This window comes from Plasmopara halstedii (genome assembly GCF_900000015.1).
Source record: "Plasmopara halstedii genome assembly, contig: Scaffold_289, whole genome shotgun sequence".
In the NCBI taxonomy this organism is placed as follows: Eukaryota; Oomycota; class Peronosporomycetes; order Peronosporales; family Peronosporaceae; genus Plasmopara; species Plasmopara halstedii.
The window spans coordinates 49793-69630 of NW_020187210.1; the positions used below are offsets into that span (position 1 = coordinate 49793).

At 46.8% G+C, this 19838-nt stretch overlaps 4 protein-coding genes across 4 annotated transcripts; 2 read left to right on the forward strand and 2 right to left on the reverse strand.

Annotated features, from left to right (window-relative positions):
• Positions 1-11602: 11602 nt before the first annotated feature.
• On the forward strand, positions 11603-13018 carry PHALS_05292 (rna-binding protein; the record flags this gene model as incomplete). Its single annotated transcript, XM_024722844.1, has 7 exons — positions 11603-11718; positions 11790-11848; positions 11910-12073; positions 12135-12375; positions 12440-12669; positions 12738-12891; positions 12954-13018. 7 exons carry the CDS (start codon positions 11603-11605, stop codon positions 13016-13018), a joined length of 1029 nt encoding a protein of 342 aa, XP_024573880.1.
• Positions 13019-13208: 190 nt separating this feature from the next.
• On the reverse strand, positions 13209-17383 carry PHALS_05293 (WD40 repeat protein; the record flags this gene model as incomplete). The annotated part of the gene is made up of 7 exons (XM_024722845.1): positions 13209-13353; positions 13420-13453; positions 13510-13669; positions 13733-14980; positions 15056-16065; positions 16150-16768; positions 16832-17383. The coding sequence occupies 7 exons, from the start codon at positions 17381-17383 to the stop codon at positions 13209-13211; spliced, it is 3768 nt and encodes a 1255-aa protein (XP_024573881.1).
• A 137-nt stretch (positions 17384-17520) lies between these two features.
• On the forward strand, positions 17521-18797 carry PHALS_05294 (lysine exporter protein (lyse ygga); the record flags this gene model as incomplete). Its single annotated transcript, XM_024722846.1, has 5 exons — positions 17521-18000; positions 18065-18138; positions 18206-18414; positions 18493-18614; positions 18675-18797. 5 exons carry the CDS (start codon positions 17521-17523, stop codon positions 18795-18797), a joined length of 1008 nt encoding a protein of 335 aa, XP_024573882.1.
• A 123-nt stretch (positions 18798-18920) lies between these two features.
• PHALS_05295 (coiled-coil domain-containing protein 103) lies at positions 18921-19764 on the reverse strand (the record flags this gene model as incomplete). Its single annotated transcript, XM_024722847.1, has 3 exons — positions 18921-19257; positions 19315-19541; positions 19603-19764. 3 exons carry the CDS (start codon positions 19762-19764, stop codon positions 18921-18923), a joined length of 726 nt encoding a protein of 241 aa, XP_024573883.1.
• Between the last annotated feature and the right edge of the window lie 74 nt (positions 19765-19838).

Below are 19838 nucleotides of genomic sequence, written 5' to 3' on the forward strand. Positions count from 1 at the left end.
GCTAGTCTATATTGGCCAAATTATCGTACACCATTCTTGCCCGAGAATTTATCGACAGATTCGTATTGCTGAACACGTCGTCCAGATTAGTTTCGCGATGACCCGCGAAGAGTTGAATGAAGAAGATCGTATCCCTCTTGTTAGCTACAGGAATATTGAACTTTGCTATTATCGGCCTGGTAGCCTTGTAGTTTGGATTTGCGCCGCCAAAGATTTTGTGCAAGGGTCAACGCTCCAAGTGAGAGACACATTTTTAGGTTGGCGGTGTCCCGCTCGAACGTATTGATATGAAACGTTACCACGTGAGCAGCCTTGTCATCTCAAGAAGAATTCGCCTGCCTTGTCGAGCTCTTATAGGGTGGTATCATCGTTGTTCCGTGACTGCCAAAGTATTTCTGCTCGAACACCAATTCAAATCAATCAAAGAATTTTCGCCACCGGTACAACTCCAAACTTTTCTGTACGAATGTCCATAGTTTACACAAGTTTCCACTTTAAAATAGACAGAATATTTAATCATGTCCAGCATTTTTTTTTCGATTTAGGAGAGAGCCAACATTCGAAGTCTCAATGTGAAATGCTGTCACATGTGAAGAGCATTCATGGTACATTTAACTGATTAATTCTGCACACACTCATACTATTATATAACCTTACAATTTCTTATCATAAATGTTTTTACTGACTGAAACGCCATGTGTTCCACGGATCTCTCCTTTGAGGAGTTCCATCATCTTCATAAATACCAGAGACGGCAAAACCATTCCAGCCCATTTTGGGTTTATGGGCTGTTTGAATCGCAAATTTCATTAAGTCCGAAAAAAATCGGGTTCAGTAAAGGGTCAAGATGACATCATTCATCGCAGATAGCTTCTACACCATCAGTTCAACTATCCTGATATTCTTTTCCATCAGAACAGCCATATCAGAAGCTTGCGGTAGCGTGCTGACCTTAGGAGCGTTGGTCTTGATGGAGATTAACTGTTTGAATTTAGCGGGGCTGTCGTAGCTCTTTGCTGGAGGAAGCTTACTAAGGTCACCATCCTTACGTTCTATACTAGAACCACTATGAGTGTAGCGGATCGCAATTCACTACCTCCAAGAGTACTCAGAACCTTATCCCAGACCAAATACACTATTTCGTCCAAAATTGTAACAGTATTTATCTGTTTCGTTTGCGGTAAAGCCGGACTTCTTTACAGTCAGAAATGGTCGTGAGCAAATTCTCGAATGGGTAACCATCGAAGTGTCTGCGATAGCTCTTCCTCGCTTGGTTTTGATGGCTGCAAAAATGCCCTCCACAAGTAAATGCAGACTGTGGCTCACGCGCCCATCAAAGGTATTTTGACTACAACAATGATTTTAGTGGCAGAATTATTGGTCACTACTCCGCTAACAGAAAAACCATGAGTTGTTTGGACTTCAATGACACGACTTGAATCGTGAGCAATGAATTAAGGCGTATGACCCTGGTCTTGCTTACAGATGTTATCCAGAAACAACGACAAGCCGCCTAATAATAAATGTAATTCAGAATTGATTCAATCTTTAAGTTTGACCACCCATTTGTAGTCAAGCAGTAAAATGTTGTGCTGGATGCCTGCAACTGTCTGCAAACTTGCGAGCTAACCATCCCAAATGAGTTCTGCAGCGAAAGGCCCGCAAGTGTTTCCAATCAGGGAGAACCACATCAGACCGACGTAGCAGAAACGCTATTCGCAAACTTTCTTCGTCAATACGGTGGAAAGATAATCCAGTTATATAATAGAGCATGGCAATTAACTGACTGATTTTTTCTTGTTTCTTTTTAGAGAGACTCGACTTTTGTTTGTCCAATGATTTGCAATTGATCCACGCTGCTTTCTCTTCTTCGAGCGCAACGCGACAAGCCATTCATGATGCTCTTCAACTTCCCGCAGCATAATGGACCTTAAAACGATTTATATTTACTAAGTCGATAAGTGATGCATGCTTTGCAGTGCTTACAGGTAGCAGACTGTACTTTCTGCGGTTGCGATGAGTTAGTAGATACACTTCAAACGTCGGCGACTTTCTTCTTCCCCAGTGTTGCACTCTCCGGCAAGATCAACGGATGACCGTCAAGGGTAAGATCAATAGAGACATCTGCTTGGTCGGGGTCTGTCATTGCTCAAGCTATCAAGCGGGTAAAAGGCTACCAGTCGCTATAGTGATGTCAGGAACACAAGATGGAGGAGAATACGACAGAGAAAGATTGTAAAGTCCGCTGTTTATCATAAAACTTCCAAACCCAAATTTTCCATAAGAATGAGAAAAAGGTTTGTGATGAAACCCCCAAAATCCAAGCCCAGATAATCCAACCTCCTTCATACCTGATAACTCCCGAAGCTTTAAGCTTATAAATGCTTACAATTGAATCTAACGGAATATAATTTTTGTGCAATTGTACAGTATTGAGTGAATATATAATTGTAACTAATGTGTAGGGGGTGTTCAGAACATGAGATTACTTACCCGTTACATTCTCCACGTTACGAAGTGGACCACACTGACGTTCGCACTTCTTTCGTTTCTCAGACACACAAAAAGAATAAGCTAATCATGCAACCGTTGTACTTAAAGTCTAAATTGCCTTTTCCACTTCTCCACGCCTGCTCTTTCAAGCATATTTGCGCCGGAAGCCCCGTCCCGTGAACCCAAATGAATGGCTCACCGAGCCTCTAGAATATGCGCGGTCCTTGTGACCGACGCATCGATACTATTATCGGTGAGGATGCCGAGGTTCTCTCAGATGAATACGGCCACAGTGACTCTCCGAGTTTTGATCATACACCTCCGCTGTCACACGAGCTCATCACCAACAAGCTTGACATGTCTCGGGAAAATCAGTTTGCTCAACTAAAAGAGGAATGCTGAATCATCGTGTCGTTACTACGGTGCTGAGTCGTCTGCATTTGTTCGCCGAGCTATTACGCGTCTATTTATGCGGGTCATTTCTTACACTTATAGCAAACAGAGTGCGAGAAAGTCGCTCAGCGAGTACTTTCTCAACCATCAGGTCAACATTCCCCAGTAAAATACCTGTACATAAAGCTGCTGGGATTAGGAGAATTCGAACTCCCTATGAGGATTACTCCTGAGTATTTGGAATGCCAACGACTGTCATACTTAGCTTGCGCATTGGATGAGGAAATCGCGTCGCCTCTTAACTTCAAGGCATAACCAGCCATCTTCAGCGAAGTGGATGTTCAGCACGAGGTCCTCTTACGCTTGGTTTGCAGAGCAACAGCGTGTGGCGCTATCTATATCCGAAGTCGAAGTCGAGCGCGGGAATGGGCACTAATGTGCGGTGCTTCGGTTGATGCTGCGTTCTCCTCCTGGAAGGAGCAGAAGCGTCAGCTTCTGTGAGTGTACTCGCCGCCTAATCAGGCATATCGCGATCGATTGCGTTTCTTTGCTGCCCGACAGGGCAAGAAGGATTTGGTGGACTTTGTACAAGGTTTGAGAGCTCTTATTGCCTGGATGGCAGCAGATTCGCACCCCGAGGCGGTCGTAGTGACCATCTTTATGAAGGGCCTTCGTACTGGCGTGGCCAGAATGGAAGTCTTCCGTGTACATCCGTCTTCTTTTGAAGAAGCGGTGAACGTGGCATTGAATGCCGAATTCAACTTGGCCGAAATGCACACCCTCAAAGCCCGTCGAGCGGACTTGAGCCAATGGATCTCACCTATGCTGAGAAAGAGGAGTGAGAGCTCCGAGCTGTTGAGTCAGCGTGTAAATACTTGAAAGTGGAGACACCCCTCATTAACGGATGGGTTGTCCCTTGCGCATGGCACGTAAAGGTTTGTCGAGTCGACATCCTGCTTCCAACCAGTCTGGTTAGACGCGGGGAAAAAAGAGAGCCCTACTGGGGGCACAACTGAGTTCTGTTGAGCCTCAAAGAGGTGGAAGGCAGCAGGGCTCAGCCCCGAAGAGCTACGTGCTCTTGAGAACGCAACATGTGTGCATCGGGCAATTCTACCCGACGCTCCATGATCGGAGGAAGTCAGCTGTATGCTTAAGAGCTGTAAGGACGGTTGAATGACACCGTCACTGTGCCGAGGGTCCCTGTGAACCTCGGTGTCATGTTCCGTGACTTTGATAGCATGGAACGTTATCTAGTCTTAGACACAGATGCAAGGTATGACCTTATCCTTGGTATGGCATGGTTGGAACACCAAGAGCCATGATTTGATTAGAGGACGAAGACCTTGGATGCTCCGCGCACGTCTCCTAGTTGAGCTTTGGTAAGTCATGAACCTACCTCTGCTGGTATGCAGAAGCGCTGTTGGCGCGGGCACTGGACCGGGACGGTCAATGTGCTAGATATCGGAATATTCGAGCCGGCAAACACCTAAGGTGTATTGAACATGAGTTCGAGCGTGGCTCGAGGGCTGAAGGCGGAGTGGCACGTAGCCCACTGAGCGCTGCTCGAGTTTTGAAGCAGTTGCTGCATGCCAAGAATGGCGTGGTCGGCCAAGGGCAAGACCCTTGTGATGCAGAGTGGCACGTAAATCACTGCGCACTACTCACGCTACGAAGCAGTTGCTGCATTCCAAGAGTGGCATAGTCGGACGAGGTCCGAGGCAGCATGGGCAAGGCCCTTCTGATGCACGTAGAGTGCACGCTATCCACTAAACGAAGACTCGAAAATTGCAGCTTCTCGTTAGCAATATCAAGGCTGCGATGGAGCAGGGAGTGAAGATACTGGACGATGCCGAGTGCGTACTCCCAGTGATCTTGATGAGACGAAAAACCTATATAAAGAGGAGTTGGCGAGGTCACATGGTCTCTACAAGACGCAGGGCGTCGACCCTGACCCAGGGTGTATCTACCATAGACGATAGTGCGTAGCTATATACCCTTGTCAACGGTGTGACGGGAGAGAAAGACGGCGACGTCACCCTCGAGGATATTCTCGCGGTGAATATTATTCTTGAGCTAGACGAGATGTCCTTTGAAGAGCTTGGTGGTGCCTTGAAGGCAAGCAATTTAGCCGAGGTGGTCACAATACGACCACACGAGGAGATAAATTTGTCGTCGTTTCTGGATGAAGCTGTCTTGTAGGACACGAAGAGGGTGCTGAACGATAAAAGTGGATCGTCGATCCTTAAGGATCCATCGGATCCGTATTATCCTCTTGTAAAGGAATTTTAAGGCGTCGTCTCCAAAGACCCGCCCTCGGATCTACCTCCGGATCGAGGGGCGCGCATGCGATTGACCTGGTTCCGGGAACCAAATACGGCGTAACACGCCAATGGACCCTGCCCAATAAGCAGTGTGTGGTCTTTGACGCCTTTTTCCGCGCGAAGTACGACGAAGGAATGGTTCGTGAGAGCAAGTCTCCCGATTCGACACCCACGTTTTGCGTCCGGAAGCCGAACGGCAAGTGGCATATCGTTCATGCTTATAAAAAGCTAAACGCTGCCACCATTCCGACACAAACGACAATTCCGAGAAAGGATGTAGTTCAGAACAATATGGTTGGCTGTACAATGTACAGCACCTTCGACCTGGTCGATGGTGATTACCGATTGCTCATGAGAGCGAGTGATATCCGCTGACAGCGGTGAGTACTCCGAGCGGAATGCTCTGAGAGTGGCTGGCGATGCCACAAGGGCTCTCACTTGCGCCAGCAATTTTGATCGTCTTGTGACGCAGTTGTTCAGGCCCCACCGGGCGTATGCACAAACATACTTCGACGACATTTTCGTGGAAGACCACATCGTCCATTTGAGAGCAGTGCTCGAGTGTATGCGCACGAATAAGCTGTATGCTCAAGCAGAAAAGTGCATCTTCGGCGCTCAGGAAACCCCGTTTTTAAGGTGCTTCATTGGGAAGCGTGGCCTTCGAGCGAATCCCGCTAAGGTCACGGCCATGTAGACCGGCCGGCTCCAAAGAATCAAATTGACTTGCGCAAATAGCTTGGCCTCGCCAAATACTTGCACAAGTATTGCGGAAATGGCACGGCGATTTTCGGGCCTTCTTAAGAAGGATACGGAATAGTGTTGGAACACCGAGCATCGGGAGGCTTTTGCCACAGTCAAAGACAGCCTCCTTCATGAACCAATTCTGGCGTCGCCAGACCTCGATAGTATTTAGCGTCGTCTGTGACGCTTCGGACTCTGTCATCGGCTGTGCACTGCTGCAAGCAGACGCCGAGGGGTGAGATCAGGTGATCGGGCTCGAGACTCGCCAGTTTAAGGCTATGGAGAAGAACAACCCAGTCCACGACAAGGAATTTCTTGCGATGAAGTATGCACTTGTCAAGTTCAAAGTGCACCTGCTTGGCTTAAAGTCGTTTGTGATCTACATAGATCACGCGTCATTACGCGCGACTCAGTCGCCTCACCTCTTGCGCATTCTTCGCAAAATATAACTTTGAGGTGAAGTATAAGCCGGACAAGCAGAATACTTTGGCTGATGGACGGACTATGAGCTTGCTCATATCACGACGGTGACGTCTTCAGTGACTAATTTGATCCGCGCCGCATAAGCGGGTGATAGTATGTGTGTAGCGCTTGTACAGGCTCTCGGGGAGGAAGGAGTTTGGAAACTGGGGCAATAAATTGTCCGCGCGACGGCGCGCACGGTTACACCGATAATTGTTGAATGACGGGTTGCTGTATTATAGCACTGATTCGACGGATATACCACAAATTGTGGCTCCTTACGATGAGGATTTAACATACCGTATCCTCTATGAGACTTCTGACACTCTACTAGCGGTCATCTCGGTCGTGAAGAGGCGTTCAGCTCTGTGAGTTGCCACTACGGGTGGCCAAGCTGTACAAATGGACGAGCACATATGTGAGCACATGTGAGACGTGTCAGTGGGAGAAACCCTCTTCGAATGCGGCGGCGCTGCTGACCAGTTTACCGGTACCCTCCGGGTGTTGGTAGTTCATGAGTATGGTCTTTGTGCTTGGCCTGCCGAAGGAATCAGCGGACAACACGGGTGTGGTGGTCTTTGTGGGCCGTTTGAGCAACATAGCTCATCTCGCAGCAGGGCCGGACACTATCGACGGTGTGGGTACAGTGACGCTGTTTGTCGTCGACAATATGGACTCCTGCGGTCAGTTGTCTCTAACAGAGTCCCACGCTTCACTAGGAAGTTCCGATATACAATCTGCTGGGCACCAAGTTGACTACGTCAACAGAGGACCATCCGCAGACCGATGGTCATACTGAGTGCGTGAATCGCGTCGTTGAAGACGTTCCACAGAGCGTCTGCGCTGAGACGCAAAAGCGCTGGAGCGCCATGCTGCCAATAGTAGCGATTGCGCAGAGCAATGCAGTGCTTTCATCTACCGGCTACATGCCGTTCTACGTGAACGGGCTTCGCGCCCCGCTGATACCGCCATCCCATGGCTCAGGGCTTGTGGGAGGAGGAATAGCCGAACGGCTAGCTGATGTTAGCCATTTCACTGTCCGTGAAGAAGTCGATGAACACCTGACTACCCGAATGAGTGACCTACGTCACGTTCGCGATGCGATGACTGAAAACTAAGACATGCAGAAAAAATATGCCAATGATAGAAGCAGAATAAATGTGGAAAACTTTGAGGTCGGAGACCTGCTTCTATTAAATGCTAAAAACCTTCCTACACATGCAGTCTCAGCTGTCTTTAAGACAAAGCTCCGTCCACGGTTTATAGGACTATTTATGGTCGTGGCCAAGCGAGGCCTCGCGCTATACGCTGAACCTTCCGAGAAGGATGCGCACCCACTCGGTGATTTTTGTGGGCTTGCATAAGCCGTACCGGGATTTGGCGCAAGTGCCGGGGCGACGCCCAAAGGCGCTCGGCCACTCATAAGCTAAACTTGCTTCACCGTCACACGAAATGACGTATTTGTCTGCTCGACGGCTAGGAGCCGCTCCGACAGAGCGCGGAAACTCCCAACGTGAGGCAGTCGGTGCACAAAATCCTCTAGGCTATCGAGGCCTTCCGCACAACGAAAGGCGACCGTGATGGGATGCTCGGCGGAGTGCCGATGACGACGAACTTCGTCCTCCAACGCTCGAAGAGTATCGCGAGTTACCGGACGGCCCATCATCGTCCCCCGACGACTCTTCTCGATGAGAATGATGCTGGCCACTATCACGAGGAGCGCCTTGTGGGTCGACATCGTCAACAGGGTCGAGCCCAATATCTTGTTAAATGACGGGGACACTCCGACTCCGAGAACTTCAACAGGGTCGAGCCCAATATCTTGTTAAATGGCGGGGACACTCCGACTCCGAGAACTCGTGGGAGTTTGAGGTGCCACTTCGGCAAGACTGCCCAGACTTCGTAGACGCTTATGATCAAAAGGATCATGACGCTTCGCGTCGTAGCGCGCCCCGCGCTTCTCGGCATTAGCCGAGGGCCATGAACTGAGCTCAAGCTATGGCCCTGATCTGCTGTGGTCGTAGACTTCCCCGTTTGGGAAATCACAGAGGTCGCAGGATCGTTATGGATGTCACAGGGCGACAATATGCAGGAAGTCGGCGTAACGCCTTGAGTTTGACAACCTCAAATCTAAGATGGCGCTCAACGCTCTCGTTCACTTCCTTGTGGCTTCGCAGTAAGGTAGACTGTGAAGGCAGTTTCCGGTGCCGCTGCACCCGTCGCTCAAAGAGCATATCATCATCTACAGCGGTTTCGCCAGGGGTGAGCACCACAGGGATAGTCCGCATTGCGGGAACAGGAGTACCTCTTTCTTAAGCACGAAGTCGAGCGCGATACCGATCAATTGCGATCTCTTGGGGTATAAAAAAGCGATCTCGCAGAATTTTGCTGATCAGGCTCAGCCTAAGTAGTGGCCGGAGGTCCGACTACGTTGACGCCTAACGATCGAATGAGTGCCTCTTTCGCTGCAGTTACGGGATTCGCCAAGCGGAAGCCGTATTCCTCACGAGGGTCTAAGACCGAACGTGGATACGAGCGCAGGAAAGCCGCCATATGAGCAGCCTCCAATTGCTGCTTCTGTGCCTCGTCGAGGCGATAGGTAATAGTACCACTATCCTTGGAAGCCGAGAGGTCGGATAAACGGTCATGGTGTCCGCAGGGTTTAAGCTGGGTCCACGTCGCGCTGTTGGCGCACTTCATTTTCCTCGTCATCCAACGCTGGGAAAGGAGTGTCCAAATCATAGTCGACTTTCTCCAGCTCCTCGACGAAGAAATCTGTCGCCCGGGGCGGGCGTGGTGTGTTGCGCCCAGTTGCCGAGGGCTTGGAATGTGCTTCCAGCAAAGCCGCGGACGTACTTTCCGGAGATGCACAGAAGAAGAAGGGCTTTGCCCGCAGGCGGCTTCGCCACCAGCAAGGCTGGATGTTTTGTGTGTCGTAGACATAGTGCTCATAGAGCGGAGAAGGTTCGACGTTTTCTTATCAACGTGAAGGTGTCTCAGACACGCGAGCCTCATATGAGGTGACCATTAAATGTGAATTAGGGATATTCACACTTTTTATGGGGGAGAGTGTCACGGGGTTATGCATGCCCTTGTGAGAAAGGGTACACACCTATGTACGATCGCACAAGATTGTGCGACCGTACACATGTGTGTATTCATAGTTAGCGTAATAACACAGTAATGTGGCTACACCGTAATAAGAAGCCACCACGTGGCAGGATCGCCAGATGTAATGCATACTACTATATTAATCACGATTTGCTATATCAATTAGGTATTACTATACTAATTAGGAAAACCTTGAGTTTTAGATATTGGCGGCTCTGCCGCAACTAAAACAACTAAATACTGTTTCTTTTTTGAGCCGAAGAATTCGTTTGCCTTGGTAAGGCTTTAGTACTTTGAAGCGATCCGCTACACTTGTACTGGCTCTTTGAAAGAACGTATGGTTGGTGAACTTGGCTGTGCTTCGTCTAAGCAAAGAGCTACGACAGCCTCGCTGCAAGTATGCTCACGCTGTAGAAGAATTTGGACTCTTTTTGTTGTTTAAACCAATTTTCAACATTCTTATCTGTCCTCGTCTCAAGATCACTGTTATAGTATTTGTGTATGGATTTTGCAATACCCCCGCATACTGTCAGTTTCTGTTGACATTCGCGCGTCGTATGTAATTGCACGGCGCTCCAGGATTATTCAGCACTTTTTACGGCGTCACGAAGATCAAGATGCCGATATCAGCAACTACCATCCATTGAATGCGAGCCCACATTTCCTAGATAAAGTCACTCGTTTTAGAACTGGGTCTCATTGACAACGATATGTACTTAAACTCATTCCGTTACCAGGAGGTCATTCTACGCCTGCCGGGACTACGTTCTTTCACGTGAGATTATCGTTCGCCCTTGCGCTGAGGCTCGATTCTGCATATCTCTCTCTCAGCCGAATCAAGAAAAGGTACTGAAGGCGCAGATACTCTGTACTCAAAAACAGATAAGACAATTGCGAGTACCGCGGAGCTGCTAACTAGCTCTTTTTCTCGGCATGGATGCGGTCCGTTGCCTCAAACATGCACATTTGTCCTCCCTTCCAGTGCTCGGTTCGGCCCACGCGGTACGGAAGTTGTACTGTGCATTATAGCGACACCCACTTCTTCATCGAAAGGGTTTGTTGGACGCCGAAAGTCTCAATGTAAGTCACACATATTCAGAATCCCCTATGATGATGATCAAATATTTCTCACCAGGATGAGTTTAACGACATTGCGGCGATATAATTATTAACGCTTGTACGTAATTCGCTAGCTCTCGCCTCCCTTGGCGGTTGACAAAAAGATGCAGCCTTACTGTCGAGAAATGGAGTCGACCGATTGACTGCACATCTTGACGAAATATCCCCGTACTGCAGAGAGCAGGTCAGTCTAATTAATTACTATTACTAATAAGCAGATTTTGATCAGAATAATTTAAACATTTTTTTACTTGCTAAAGCATGCCCAATTTTATTTTTAACTTTAAAGTTGCTCAAATTGCTTTACCGACAAGAGCCACGATGTTCGTCTTCCTTCCGTCCCAGTACTGGAAAGTCGGATTGAACCGCAACGGCATTCGGAAAGATTGTAAAAAGTGTCCAACGAATGATTATAGAGTTGATAATCGGCCGTATGCCAGCTAAAATATGCTAGGTCCAAGATAGAGACTTCATTCCGATGTTGGAAAACTATCGCAATCGTTTTTATTAATGATTGAAAGAAGATTACTTTCAAAATGTTTAGCTGTGTAAAGTTTGCCAACTGGACATCGCTGAAATGCCCGACTGACGAATGTCGTGAAAGCAGATTCTGAAATCATTGCAGCATTGTGAGGGAAATGGGTAGACGTTTTTAATTGACCCATTTTGTGAGTTTTTAAGGAATAAATAGGACTATTAAAACAGCATTTCTACTCTGACGTGACCACCATATCAAAAATATAGCAGTACTTGCAATTTTCCATCGGATTTAACAAATAGTAATACTACTAGTGCTGTAACGTTGTTGGAAAATATTCCTATTTGCTTGAATTATACAAGGCACTAACATGTAATTAATGTCATATTTTCCGACGACGGATCCAAATTTACCGATCTTCCCGTTTAAATCGATTCTCTCGTCTCCAATGATTAGCTCAATTTGCAAATTAGGATTTACCGCCATGGCGTCGGACGAGATGGAGAAAAAACTCGATATGTCATTAGATCAGATCGTGCAGGAGCGTAAGACGATCGCGACTAGTAATACCAACGTAAATGTAGGCAAAGCAAAGAGCACGTGAGTGGAAGGGTATCGTAGCTCTGTAGGCAGCGAATGAGTGAGCTGACGGATGCTGCACTGTTGCGTAGGAAACGCGCTGAGCGGATAGCGCAGTCGAGTCCGTATCAATCCCGACATGGCCATAACGGTATGAACAAGCTGAGGGCGTACGGTGAGGCGAAGGATTGAGAGAGTGTTGGGTATTGTAGGGGAAGATGAAGACGTGGAGATGAATCAAACGGTACCTGTGGGTTGTCGTGTCTACGTGGGTAATTTATCCTGGAGCATTAAGTCGCAAGACTTAAAGGAACATATGCAAGTGGCCGGCCCTGTAGAGACTGCTACGGTGCTGGAGTGGAATGGGCGTTCAAAGGTGCGATGGAGAGGCTGATGCGGTGTGAAATGGCAGTATTAAGGCTATGCTGTGGCGGTAGGGATGCGGTATCATCACATATGCAACAGAAGAGGCAGCTCAGGAAGCCATTAGCACGCTCAACGACACAGAGCTCGGGGGGCGCAAAATTTTTGTTCGTGAAGATCGTGAGTCGCAGTTCGTTGCGGCTGGTAAGCCCAAGCGCGGATTTCGTGTGTATGTTGGCAATTTGTCGTGGACTGTCAAGTGGCAGGAGCTCAAGGACCATATGAAGAAGGCAGGCACAGTTGTTCATGCTGATGGTACGACTATATTGAGTTCTTGGATGATAGAGAAAGAAGCTCATAGCTTTGTGCCTAATTGTAGTGCTAGAACTGGCAAATGGGCGCTCAAAAGGCTGTGGTTTAGTAGAATATTCCACGCCAGAAGAGGCTGCGACAGCAATCGCGGAATTAAATAACACCGAGTTAGATGGTCGACTCATTTTCGTTCGCGAAGATAGAGAACCTGAGGGTGGAAGCATTTCCAAGTTTGCCAAACGCTCCAATGCTCCCTCGCGTGGAAACGGTGAAGGTCGCCAGCTTTACGTTGGGAACGTAAGTCTCTAGAAAATGGTCGATTTAACAAATTTCCTTACTCACCTGAATACGTTTGGCACATACAGCTGCCATGGGACACGAACTGGCAGCAGCTTAAAGATTTGTTTCGAACTGTGGGTGAAGTAGAGCGTGCTGACATTGCTGAATACCCTGATGGACGCTCGCGCGGCTTTGGAATCATTCGATACACGACTGCCGCTGACGCATGGCAAGCTATTGGTCAGTGATTGCTGGTTGTCATGTCATGTTCCAACGAATTTAACCTCTTGCACACTATGCAGAACGCATGAATGGAATGGAAGTCGAAGGCCGCCAGATTGAGGTTCGCCTGGACAAGAAGGAGTAAAATCAGGCATGCTGTCTGGCATCACGATCAATAGGATTCTAGCAGATTGTGCAAAAGTTGTTACTGAGGTGATATTATAACTTGAATCTTAGTCATCTTCGTCTATTGAACCTCTGTCAACGTTGATCACACACTTATCACACATTCAAGCATGTTGACAGAGGCCTACTCAAAAAGTTCTAATATGGCCTCATTTGTTTAACATAGAGGTGATGGTTGATCGGAGTGTATCGATTTTTTTTTTAACCTCCAGTAACTTCGCATCATTTTGCTCTTGGCATGAGGTGATCTTGACTAAATTGCTTGCAGCTACTTCCAAAGGCTGGCATAAATTGCTGGATGCCGCACAAATACACGAAATTATTCAACAAAACAAGTACACTAAAAAATGTCATCCTTACGCTAATATTTCCAGTGCAGCCGATCCCAAAGTATCTGAATAATGCAATCGTTAGTCAATGAACCTGTACTCACTGGTATTTGTATCGTACCGTTGGCCACCGCCGAAGGCCGCACAATATCTTCCGCGTCTAGAGTATTAATGTCAGCTACACTTTCTTTCATTAATCCGTATCCGCTAACAAAAGTACTCAATGACGCATCCACCGGCATTTGCTGCTGGGCTCCAGCTGAGGCAATATAATCATTTGGCTTCACGTTCAATAGGACATCAGTATTTAAGTTCGACCCGGCATTATATCCCATCGTAAATACACTGAGGGAAGATGAAGTCGACTCATCTAGAATTTCGTTCTTGTTAACGATGTGAGGTGAACCTAGCGCTACAAATCCACTGGTAAAGGAGCTCAGTGATGCATCCACTTTTTCGCAGTATATGCCGTTCGATTGGTTTCTTGCTTCATCAAACTCTTTTCCAAATTTTTTCTTTTGTTGGTCGTCATGTACGCCCAGTGAAGCAACTATCTTTCCGTCTTCTGGAAGCAGCTTAGCTGATTCTTCAATACTGCGTTCAGCTTGAGCTACCACATCACCAATGACGCTATGGACCCCTTTATTTGCGCCAGTGTCTTCACACATTATTACTTTCTTGGCTTGCAGGTCAGTCGTGAGAATCTCCATAGTTTCATGAGTTAGTATTTGATTGACGTCACTGATATAGGGGGTTACCCTTACTTGATGAGATGTATTTTCATTAGTGCATCCAGTGGTAGTAAGCAGTTCCGTTTGAGATACAGAGGAATCCATCATTGGAATTGATTGACAAATATTTTGTGGTGAGGGTGCTGGAAGTTTTGATTGGACTTGAATAGCCACTTTTGAAGGTGACTTCAGAAAACCGAGCTGACTCAGCCTCGTATTCATAGTTGCAACCGCGTTTGCGGTGTTAAGCTGTCTCTTGCGTTTCATCAAGTGCTCACGTTCTAAAGCTAAGGAGGTTGATGTTGGTGTGCTTGTATCGACCATCTTTAGCGATAGACTCGTTAATTCATCCTTGCCCGCCAGAATATTTTTACTAGGTGTTTTTGGCGATCCGTTATCTGCTTTTTGTTCTCCATTGTTGACCTGCTCAGTATCCAAACTATTCACTTGATTTTTTAAGACAGCATCTTCGTTCAATGTCATTAAATTCATTTCTTCTTTTGAATACGACAAAGTAGCCACTTTACCAGAATCTTCTTCCGGCGTCAACAAAGTCGCTTCATCACTCAGTTGCGAAAAGTTAGTTTCAATAACATGTATAGTTGGCTTCGCTGTCGCCCTTGTCCGCATCCATTTTTCCAAAGGAATAGCTGCCAGGGGTCCAGGCACAGCGACCCTGCTCCCTTTCCACTTCGAAGATTTTTTTAAAGCGATTTTAACTGCTGCTAGATCCGCTTCGGCCGGTTGAAAGACCTTACTCCTGTCAAAACTCATCGTTGAAAATGCAGTCCTTTCCATTCCACCACACTTCTGACCGGAATGTGTTGTAACCGGGGGTGCTGGAGGTGGCAGTGGCGCTTCCTGGAATTTGGATTTCATGACGTGCGAAGGTGTTTGAATATCAAGTTTGGTTTCCGTCACTCGTGGCAATCTTACCTTGATTTTAGTCTGGATGTCGTCAGCGAGTCTCCACACAAATATACAGCTATCACTACTAGCCGAAAGTAAGCGCCGACAATCAGGTGTAAATTTCAGTGCCGTTATTGCGTCACCATGACCTGAAGCAGTAGCTAGCATGTCTCCCGTCTCCAACTCAATTACGTGAATGTTATTGTTGGTATTAGAGCCACTAATTGCAACGCAATGGCCAGCGGGGCAAAGAGCAAGGTGACCTTGTTCTCCTACCGGAAGCGCCCGCTGTTGATTCCCAGTTCTGATATTCAAGAATTCAAGTTTGTTGTTGCAAGATACGACAGCTGTATCACGATCAGGCAGAAAAACCGTACCAAATATTTTGCCACTACTACTGAAGAGCACTTTAGAGCTGGTTACTTTCCCTCTTGCATCAAGATCACTTTGAACAACAGAATTGTCAGCTCCACTACTTAAAAGAATCTTTCCCTCACGGGATATTGACAAGTTGGTTATAGCAGCTGAGTGAGGCTCAATTGTATTTATCAAGACATGGCCCTTTTGGCAATCGTATAGCTGAATTAATTGGTCTTGTCCCCCAGATGTCATAAAAAATGGACAATTATCTTCATAGCTGCTGTAAGCAAGACAATTTACATTCGAGCTGTGAGCTTTTATTCGAGTAGCAGATTTCGCGGGATGCATTGGCACCACAACAATATTTCCATTCTGGTCACCAGCAGCAATTTCTTTCTGATCAGGACGAACAGCTACTGTTCGAAGCCCTTTATTCCAACTATGGGGTGAGTTTACAGGATTTTTGGACTCATGAGAGCATGTGCCTCCCAGAACGACGCACTTTGCGTCTGCAAAATCGCTCTCGATGTCATTGTATATTACTCGAAGCATTTCTTGGCTATGCGGACTTTTCCAATGCTCAAGCCCCGACCGTCCAGCAGCGCTAAGCTCGAACCTGCTCGACTTCGCTGGGCGTCGATGTAATTCCAAATTCCAAAGGCGAATAGTATTATCATCTGCGCAAGTCACGAATGTCCCGGTTGGAATAGTGTCCGTAGACACACCACCTTGTGAGTCGACCTCAGTATAAACCACTTTACCTTTTGCATCGATGCCACGAACATGACCAGCAACTTGCAAGTCTCGAATTCCTCCACTATGATATAGAAATGAACGTTCGACAGTAAGGTTGTCTATTGTTGCCGTACCATATATAAAAATGCTTCGATCGCTGTAGATTACAATCACATGGGAGCCTGTGATTCGAGTAGCAATCGCGGCTGCGTACCGAGATGGATCAGCTGGATACAAAACACTTGGTGACGCCGAGACAGGTTTAAATGGGTCATTGGCAGCCCCAAAGGCTGGAGGAAAGGGCAGCGTAGCACAATACTCGAGTGTTGAAGGACTGAATAGCCTCACAACGCCACTTGACCCACCCACCGCCACATATGCTTCTGTGACTGAAATGGCATTTCCACACTTCGATTCCACAGAAACCAATCGTTCCATAATACCAGAAGCGCCAAAGCAACACAATGTTCCATCCAATGTAGATGCAAATGTTTTAAGTTCACAACTTCCATAGCCACACCCAACTCCAGTAAATGTTGCTGATGTCTTTGCATTCAGAACAGCGTCACGATGTTGCAGCTCAGGCAAGTCATTCAAACGAAGCCCAGTCAGTAGAAATGATCCTTTGTCGTCTAGAAACCAGTACTACATGCCAGAATTTGACGTCAAATCGCGCTAAAAAATAGTCTTTTGGTGAGTTCAATTTACCTTAAAATGTTTCTTTCCAACTGTTACAAAAAAATTTCCGGCTTGGCAGTAGTCAGCGTCCAAAATTTTGTCTTCAACAAAAGCACAGCCTACGATAGTGACATCAAGCCGCCGCACCGCATCCTTGTGTTTGCCTATAAGCTCCCATGCATACAGATGCTTGTCGTGATCTAGGCCTGCGGATATCAAGAAGCGTCCGTCGTGGCTGAAGGCCATGCATCCCACACCATATTGGTGTCGCTGTAATTCAGCGCATAGCGTGCCATCTGTGCCGTCCCAAATAGTTATAGCTGGTCGATAGCCTTTTTCGCCAATAGCAAGATAGTGACCGCTGGGCGAAAAGCACAGGCACGATACAAATTTGTCCACGCGGTAGTAACGCACCTGCTTGTCGCGCCGGAGGTTATAAATCACTACAATGCAGCCCGCAGCGTACGCCAGCTCTCCCGACGCAGGATTCACAGCAACCTGCGCATTGCTCAATGCTGTTAGACCCAAAACTCGCTCTAAGATTAGTCGTGAGCGTGGTGATTTCGACACGATATCATTCATGACGGGAGCTTGACAGTCGCGTCGTTTCGCGGTTGCGATCGAGGATTGGCTTATTTAAAATGGTCTAGTCATTCATCCGAGAAAAAGGTCACTAAAGTGCCCATCTCAGCAATAATCATATTCTGTGCTTAACCAGCATGATGCTGTACAAGAAGGTCATGCACCATGCCTGGCTGCCATATCATCGACTGCGGCGCGGCTCCGTCTTAATTGTTGCTGCTGTGCTGTTGCTTTTTTTTCTGTCGTTTTCATTGCTTTCATGGAAAACACTGGACCCACCTCATGTCGCAACGAAATCGACTGACATCGTCCTACCTCGCCCTGTGGACAACCCGACGACTGTGGCGAAGGATGAAGGCGTCGACATTGATGTTGACTTGAAATTTGAAGATAACAAAGAGATGAAAGAGAAAGAGGTGTTGACTTCACCTGAGACTAGAACGCAGGCTCCATTTGTGCTGCGGCTGCTGCTGCCATTGATCGCCGGTTTCTGTTTTGGCTTCTTGGGCTCTGTACCTGTTGCTGGTCCAACGTCCGCCATGGTGCTTAAGCTTGGCATACAGGGAAAGTACAGAGCTGGTCTAACTATTGCAGTTGGCGGAGCAATCTCTGAGGCGGTACGGGAGAAACAAAAAGGATAAGAGGTTGCATGCTGACAAATGACTTGTCTTACGTTGACAGACTTACGCAGGCATTGCATTTTGGGGATTTGGTAGCTTTCTAGCCGGTGCTAAATTTTTGCTTCCGACATCCAAGTACGTGAATTGGGAGTAGAAGTTGATGAAGGCGGGGTCTTATGTATTTGTTTGTGTCTTGTGGCAGAGTGCTGGGGGCAATCATGTTTACGCTGATTGGATTAATTTTTCTGAAGGCAGATATGAAGCCATCTTTGGACCCTGACGTCGAAGCCTCCCATGGTAAGGGTGTGCGACGACCACAAGGCGAAGTGTTGAGAAATATTCTGGTGGGTTTAACGATGTCGGGAATCAATCCAGCTCTGCTTGCATCATACACTGGAGCCATTGCCTCTGGTATGTACTTAAAGTTGCTTGAGCAATCATTAACCATCACTTCAAATATGCTAATTCATTCGTGACGCTCATGTAAAGTGTATGGCACTGGCATGCTGGAGTTTACTCTATTCCTCGCCTTTGTTTTCGCAATCGGAGTTTGCAGTGGCGTTTCAACCTGGTTTTACTTGCTGCTGTTTTTGTTGAAGAAATACAAACAGGTGCTTGCTCGCGTTGTATGGATGAGATGCTTTTAACTGACTGTCATTGCTTTTGAATAGCGTCTGCAATCTCACACTATCGATTTGATTATGCGTGGTCTCGGATGTTTTTTGCTTACTCTTGGCCTGCTGTGTGCAAAGTCATCGCTTGATTACTTCTTGTTGGCACCACCAAACGCCTAAGTGGCAAGCTAAAATTGTTCATCGATTGTAGACTGCAGACAGCATATTATTTCAAAGATAACATAAATTTACGACATAACAATCATCTTGTGTAAAATTAAAATTCAGATCAACTCGCAGCTTCTATTCGATTCGAAACTTAGATTTTAGGGTCGTCAGCATCTCAAGGCATCGCTGAGAAGATTCGGCATCAGTTTCCATTAACTTGAACAATTCTTTCAACTTTTCTGTCTGACGACTGTCGAAAAAGTCTAAAATCAGTGATAAGCGAATAGTTTGGGACAATGCTTCCATGATCGACAGAGCAAACAGAGTTGTAACTTGTGCCTTGATGCCCGTGTTGGGCGAGTTTTGATGCCATGAGGTTAAAAGTACTTCAACAATTTCCGCCACTAAATCCGAATCGATATCTGCCTTAAAAATCTCACCAAGTCTGACCGGAGTGGTTACTTGAAGATATCTAAGCACATGTAATGTCAGAATTTAGTACAAAAAGCGGGTCAATTATTTAATTTACCTGAGTTTCGCTTCAAACGTTTTAAGATATCGCTTCCAATTGCGGCAGAAATCAACCGCACATGCTGGTGGTAAATCTAGGCGTGGAGCTGCAGGTTGAGAGCGTTGCTCGTTACTATATGTCTTTCGCACCATTTTCTTCTTCCTCAAGTTTTGTCCTTTGGCTCTTGAAAAAACACTCAGCTCCTTTTGCGAAACAGGTTTCAGATTTGCACACGCTACAAGATTCTGTTCATATCCCATTCAGTTTCCGAAAATTTTGGTACTAGCGTCGAAGAATTAGAATAACCTTAAAGTCGTCATAGTTAGCAGCAGTATGGATAGCACGCTTTTTCATGCTATCCGTTAATTTGTATACTCGGTCATCCTCGAGAGCTTGTGCCAATTCTAACTGCAAAGCTGCCGTATCAAAGATACCACACTCGATGGACGTGAGTGACTTCTGCGCCATACCTGTCGCGACGCTATCGAGATATATTAATGTGCCCCACACACGAATGCACGAATAGACACATTACAGCATCT